The 7,009-nt window shown below is 39.5% G+C and overlaps 1 protein-coding gene across 1 annotated transcript; it reads left to right on the top strand.

Moving 5' to 3' along the window:
• The first annotated feature begins 1,521 nt into the window (after positions 1–1,521).
• LOC133814434 (uncharacterized) lies at positions 1,522–6,242 on the top strand. The gene is made up of 4 exons (XM_062247394.1): positions 1,522–2,860; positions 3,072–4,408; positions 4,960–5,049; positions 5,937–6,242. Exons 1-4 carry the CDS (start codon positions 1,522–1,524, stop codon positions 6,240–6,242), a joined length of 3,072 nt encoding a protein of 1,023 aa, XP_062103378.1.
• The last annotated feature ends 767 nt before the right edge of the window (positions 6,243–7,009 follow it).

Here is a 7,009-nt window from a genome sequence, read left to right as displayed (position 1 = left end):
CGTCAACAGTTATTTATTGCAATTTTACTCGAAGCATGTTCTAACTTGATTTGTTTGTGTGTTAGAATCTCGCTGCAGTTGCTTAGATAAGTTACAAGCTGAATAACAAGGTTCATGCGAGCATGTCCTATGCTCAGGAGTCGAAGGATCTCCAACTCAAGCTCGCTGACGAGTTTGAGGCTGCAAAGTCAAAGCTGGAGACTAAGCTTAAAGAGAAAAACTCCAGGGTCGAGGAGCTCGAGAAGTTGAACGCCGAGCTCAAAGAGAAGAGCTCCAAGGCTGAGGAGCTTGAGAAGTTGAATGCCAAGCTCAAGAAGGAGAAAAAGGCCACCTTTGAGATAATAGAGGGTGAAAAGGCTCGTCTTCTCGAAGAGTTTAAGCAGAGGAAGGATCGGGCAGTTGACATGGCCATGTACAGGATTTGGGCCAGCAACGCCGATCTCGACACAAGCTTCTTGGGCACCTTTGAGGATGAGCTTCTGGCCAAATGGCAAGCTCGGGTAGAATTGGACGGAGCTTCTCAGGAGGATGCTGAGAAGGCTAAGGAGGATGCTCTTGCTTCTGAGATCTCGATCATGGGTTGCGTCCCTCTAAAAAAAAATTGTAATAGTTTGGAGCCTTTCTTTTTCATGCTCTTGGGGCAAAAACAATTTACAGCTCGTAAAAGAGCTATTTACATTTGATATTTTTAATACCATGTTCGACTTTTACTTTAATATTCTTGCTCTACATTTCTAAGATTGAAATATTTTAAGCAATTTATATTAGATTTTTGTATTTATGTTAGTTTATTCATAAAACAAATGTTGGATTTAAGCTCGAGTTTCGATGCATTCATGCATAGTTTGCTCGATATATCCATATCCGAACTCGTTATTTGTTAAGGTCGGATCTTACTTTTACCACGCACTCAGAAGTACTTAAGTGATATGTAAGCTAAGTAGTTTAGTTGTATCTTGCTTTTTATAGTCACTTTTCCTCTTCCTCGGACAGTTCCTTGAGGTTATGAGGTCGAAACTTTTGTTGCAAAACACTCCAGCCTCGGTATCTACTTAGCTCGCAGTAGGTTTATCTTTTTCCACTAGTGTCAATCAATTTTAGCTGGTTTGTTTCAAACCTATTTAGATCGTGTTTGGTTCGTAATCCATACAGTTATATATTTTCGATCTAGTTATATCCAGATCACACTAGTTCGCGTATCTAGTCATATCAAGACACTTTAATATTTTTAATAATCTGGCTACGTCCAAATTATCTTAGCTCGCGTATCTGGTTATATCCAGACACTTTTGTTTTTAGAATACACTTTTAACTTCTATGTCGGGTTAACGGTCCAGACATTTGTTAGTTTTTGGGTATGCTATATTGGAGTTAATTTTTTTTTCAAACTAATGGTATATATACCACTGATGCCCCCTATATATCCTATGATTGAGATCATAGGTTATTAAATTAAGAGAGTTTGCGAAAAATACAACACACTAAAATGAAAATGACTTTAAGGTGTTCTCTGGTTTCTCCATGGCGAGATGCAAGAAGACCAGCAAAAAGCCCGCTACTAGTGCTACGGTGACTGAATTTACGTTGATTCTAGAGGCTGATGAGGGAAAGAGGTCTGAGTTCGACGAAGGTTTGCCAGATGAGGTGGATGAATTTTTCAAGGATTCAATGGTGGACTTTCCAGAAGTAGGGAATCGAGAGCCATTGGAAGAAGATGAGGGATCTTCTGGAGGTAAGAGAAACGGATGGATCTGGAATGATTTAGCTGCTGGGGAAACTGAGTTTCAGAGCCAGGCAAAGGACAAATGGGCTCAATTTCGGTCATTATTACCAAATCAAGGAGGGGCTAAACTAAAATTTGAGGAACCCCTAATTCGAGAGGGCCAAAGAATTGCTCAGGTGGATTTAGAGGAGATTCAAGTTGAAACTTCATTTTGGAACTCAGCTATGATTTGTATGGTTCTTGGAGCTAATCCTCCATTTGTTGTTTTTGAAGGATTCATTAAGAGAATTTGGGGTAAGCTAGGTATTGATAGAATAGTGCGATTGAATGCTGGGTTTACTCTAGTGAAATTTAGAGATGAAGCAACCAGGGATTTGGTTTTGGAAGCTGGGGTTCTGCATTTTGATAGAAAACTAGTGATAGTAAAGCCTTGGTCTGCTGATTTAGACACTGTAAAGGTAGTGAAATCTGTTCCAGTTTGGATTAGGCTACCGGGGCTTGGACTACAATATTGGGGTACTAAGTGTTTAAGCGCCCTCATGAGTACAATTGGGAACCCGATACTAGTTGATAATGTGAAAAAGAATCGAACAATGATGCAATTTTCTAGAGTGCTAGTGGAGATAGAAATAACAGAGGAGGTACCTAAATCCATTCAGTTTATCAATGAAAAAGGGCAGCTAATGGAGCAACTTTTGGACTTTGAATGGATTCCAACTCAATGTAAGAGCTGTAGGGTTTATGGTCATACGGAGAAGATGTGTAACAGGAAACAAAGTGAGACCTGGAGGTCGAAAGTCAGAAATGATGAGGATAAGACTAAGCAAGACCCCAAGGAGAAGCAATCAGTAATAGGGGTTAAAGATGTTCCTAATGAAGGCAGCGATGTTGGTCAAGAGAAGATAGCAACTATGGAAGGGTCTGAGTCCCAGGATTTATCAAAGCATCATGGCACTTTGGCAGATTCAGAGAAAAAATGTGACAAGAATGTTAACGATTCCAGCGAGAGATCTCCTTCAGAATGGACTATCCCTAAAAGGGTGGGGGGAAATAAGAAGAGAGTTCTGCATTCACAGAACAAACTGAAGAACTCATATAGTGCATTGCAAGATAAGGTTATGGAGGTTACAAACCTGGGTCTATCAACAACAACTCTATTTCATGGAGAGTCATAATATACTTAGTTGGAATGTAAGGGGTATTAATAAGAGGGAGAAACAGAAATCCCTGAGTTCGTTTTGTTTTGTGAATAATATTGGGTTAGGAGCTTTGAGAGAAACTAAAATGCGTGGTGATAAAATTTAGAAAATGATACATTCTTTTTTCAGTGGTTGGAACTATTTTTCAGGTACAACATCTGAAGGTAGGATCCTTCTTATTTGGCAGAGACAGAGTATCTCTGTTGAGGTTTTGAAGGAAAGTGACCAGTTAGTTCACGTCCTTATTAAAGAAATGAGATCTAATAAGCAGAGTTGTGTTACCTTTTTGTATGGTAGGAATTCTATTGAGGAAAGAAGGCAGATGTGGGAGGATCTTTCTGTTCTGTGTTTTCCAGCCACTCCTTGGCTTGTGGCTGGTGATTTTAATGTGGTGTTTGAGTATACAGACAGAGTTGGTGGCCGTAGTATCACTGCTATGGAATTGATGGATGCTCAAACTTGGAGAGAATTGGGGTTGGTTGACGAGATGCGCTCTAGAGGTTCTCATTTCACTTGGACTTACAAGCAAGCTAATGAGGACAGAATATACTCTAAGCTGGAAAAAAATTTCATAAATGAAGCTTGGTTGGATTTATATCCTCATGATGAAGCTGTTGTTAACTGGGAGTTATTTTCTGATCATTGTTTATGTGTTATTAAATCAGGAGCTGTTGTGAACTGTGGTGTTAAACCCTTTCAATTTTTTAATATGTGGACTGACCATGAGAAGTTTACAGAGTTAGTGTTGCAAAGCTGGTGCAAGCCATGTAAAGGTTATGGTTTAGAGAGAATAGTTCGGAAATTAGGGAGACTCGAACAGGTTCTGCGCAAGTTTAATAAAAGTGATGCGGGAGATGTTGTTCAGAATTATAACACTGCTAAGGAAAACTACCAAAATGCTCAATTGTCTCTTCAAACTGACCCTCACTCTTCTGTTATGCAAAGAGAGGAGCGAGTTGCTGGTGAGCTATTTGCAACTCATGCTAGAATATATGACAGTTTTATGAGACAGAGAAGTAAAATTAATTGGCTTTGTTATGCAACTCAAGCTTGTTTGAAACAGAGAAGGGCATCTAATCGTATCACATCTTATGTTAATGAATCTGGTCAGTTAATCGAGAGGTTTGAGGAGGTGGTGGATCATTTTGTAAATCACTTTCGAAAAGTTATGGGCAGCCAGAGCACTGCCTCAGTGCTTATTCAAACGTCCTGTTTCAGGCTTGGACACAGGCTGGCTTTGGACCAACAACTTGGTTTAATAAAGCCTTTTACTAGAAAGGAAGTAGAAGATGCTTTGTTTAGTATTAGTTCAATTAAAAGTCCGGATCCGGATTGGTATGGATCTGGTTTTTTCAAAGCCATGTGGAAGGATTTGGGTTCAGATTTTACTGAAGCAGTGCTTGAGTTCTTTGATCGGGGTGTGCTTCCTGAGGAAATGAATAAGGCTACCATTACACTGATTCCTAAGATTGATACCCCATCTAAGGTAGTGGATTATAGGCCCATAGCGTGTTGTAATACAATCTATAAATGCATTTCTAAAATGCTGTGTGGTAGATTGAAGGAGGTACTTCCTAATCTAGTTAATCAAAATCAAGGAGCGTTTATTAAAAATAGATTGTTGGCTCATAATATTCTTATGCTTCAGGATATTATTAAAGGTTATAGAAGGAAAAACATATCTCCTAGATGTGTGATGAAGATAGACCTGAGCAAAGCTTATGACATGCTAGATTGGGATTTTTTGGAGGAAATTCTCATGCCTTCTGTTTTCCTAATAAATTTATCAAGCGGGTGATGACTTGTTTGAAGGATACTACTTATCTGATCTTAATGAATGGTAGGATTCAAGGGGGCTTTAGAGGGAAAAAAGGTCTTAGGCAAGGGGACCCTATCTCGCCCTTGTTATTTGTGCTTGTTATGGAATATTTTACCAGACTGCTCTGTCAAGCTTCCATGTTTAGATATCATCCAAAGTGTAAAAATCTGAAATTGGTTAACTTGTACTTTGCCGATGATTTGGTAATTTTTTGCAAGGAGGTTTCAAACTCAGTTCAGATTATCAAGGACAGTTTTACTAAATTCAGCATGGCTTCTGGTTTGACAGCTAACTTGGATAAATCACAGGTTTTCATTGGGGGTTTGGTCGATAGAGAGGCAACTCAGTTGTTAAATAGACTCCAATTTCTGAGGGGTGCTTTCCTCTTAAATATTTGGGTGTTCCTCTCCGGACTACAAAGTGGAAGGCTGGTGACTGTGCTTTTATTATTAAAAAGATACAGCTAAAACTTCAGACATGGTCTAGTCGTCACCTCTCCTTTGTTGGGAGGGCGGAATTGATTAACTCTATTCTGTTGGGGGTTAGATCTTTCTGGATGAGCATTTTCATTCACCCTAAGAGTGTTATCAATGAAATAGAGCGTTTATGCAGGAACTTTCTCTGGGGGTTCATGGCCAGCGATAGTAATCGATGTAAATTGCATTTAACAGCTTGGAATCAAGTGTATATGCCGAAGAGCATGGGTGGGCTAGGCTTTAAGGAGGGGGCTAATTGGAACAAAGTGCTAACAACTAAATTTGTTTGGGTTGTTTCTTCCAAGCAAGACATTATGTGGGTGAAATGGGTTGATTCCATTTATCTGAAAGGGCAGAATTTTTGGGATTACAAAGTCCAACAGGATGTGAGCTAGTATTGGAGGAAGATAGTCAATTTGAGAGTTGTTTTTCCTTTAAAAATCTTGGATGAGGCAGCCAAGAGCAACAAGATTAGCTTGAGAGCTCTTTATAATGGGATGCTTAATAAAGATAGAGTTTCCTTTGCTAATGTGGTTTGGTGTACTATAGCTTTACCTAAACATAGGTTTATTTTGTGGCAAGCCACTCTTGGTCACCTTCTCACCCGTGACAAATTGCATATGTGCCAGCTGAAGTTGCCTTCCTTACTATGCCCGGTTTGTGAAGAGGAGCAGGAATCTCATTCCCATCTATTTTTTGCTTGTCCTTTTTCTCAACAGGTTAGAGAAAAAATGGAGGATTGGCTGGGAAGGGATATTTGGTCGTGTAGGTATGAGGACTGGAGTGCCTGGATGGTTGGAAAGCCTAAGGACCTGAAGCAAAAAGTTGCTGTTGCAGCCATGGCAGCAGCTGTGTACATGGTGTGGAAGAACAGAAACAATTGCATCTTTGCTTTTAGCTCACTTTCTGTTGATTTTGTAGTTAAATTGATCAAGTATTATTTGAAATTTAGACTAACTAGATTTCCTAAGCTGAAAGTTAAGAAAAAGGATGTAGCTTTTTTTGAGAACTTTGTTCAGCTGTAATCTGGTTAGTTGGCTCGTTTGAGCTGGTTGTACATTTGTTTTGTTAGTTCAATATAATCCTTTTTTAATAAAAAATAAATAAATAAAAATGACTTTTAGTCAAAATTTGAACACTTTATTAACAAGAACTTTGTAAAGACAGACAAGCATGGTTACATGAGACATCATTCCTACACTATTGATAGTAAGGTCATAGATGTTCGCTATTCCAAGCTCGTGGTATCAATTCTCCATTTAATCTCGCCAACTTATAGACGACAGGTCGAATAACTGACTCGATTTGGTGAGGTCCTTCCCAATTAGGCCCAAGTACGTCAGCAGTCGGGTCCCTTGTAGCTAGGAACACACGCCTTAACACCAAGTCTCCCAATCTGAACATCCTATCCTGAACCTTTTTATTAAAATATCGGGTAGCTCACTGTTGATATGCTGCATTTTTCAGTTGAGCTTCATCTCGCCTTTCTTCAATGAGGTCCAGACTTACTTCGAGCTGGGATTAGTTTGAGGCTTGATCATAAGCATGGCTATGAATAATGGGTATTTCGACCTTGATTGGTAACATGGCCTCGTATCCATATGCCAAGGAAAAAGGGGTATGTCATGTTGAAGTGTGAGCCGTAGTTTGATATGCCCACCAAACTTGGGGCAACTCCTCGGGCCATTTTCCCTTAGCTTCTTCCAATTTATTTTTCATAGACCTCTTAAGAGTCTTATTTACTGCTTTGACTTCACCATTTGCTTGGGGATGGGCAACAGAGGAGAAGCTT

Source organism: Humulus lupulus, chromosome 2 (assembly GCF_963169125.1).
Source record: "Humulus lupulus chromosome 2, drHumLupu1.1, whole genome shotgun sequence".
In the NCBI taxonomy this organism is placed as follows: Eukaryota; Viridiplantae; Streptophyta; class Magnoliopsida; order Rosales; family Cannabaceae; genus Humulus; species Humulus lupulus.
This window is presented reverse-complemented; position numbering and strand designations above follow the sequence as displayed.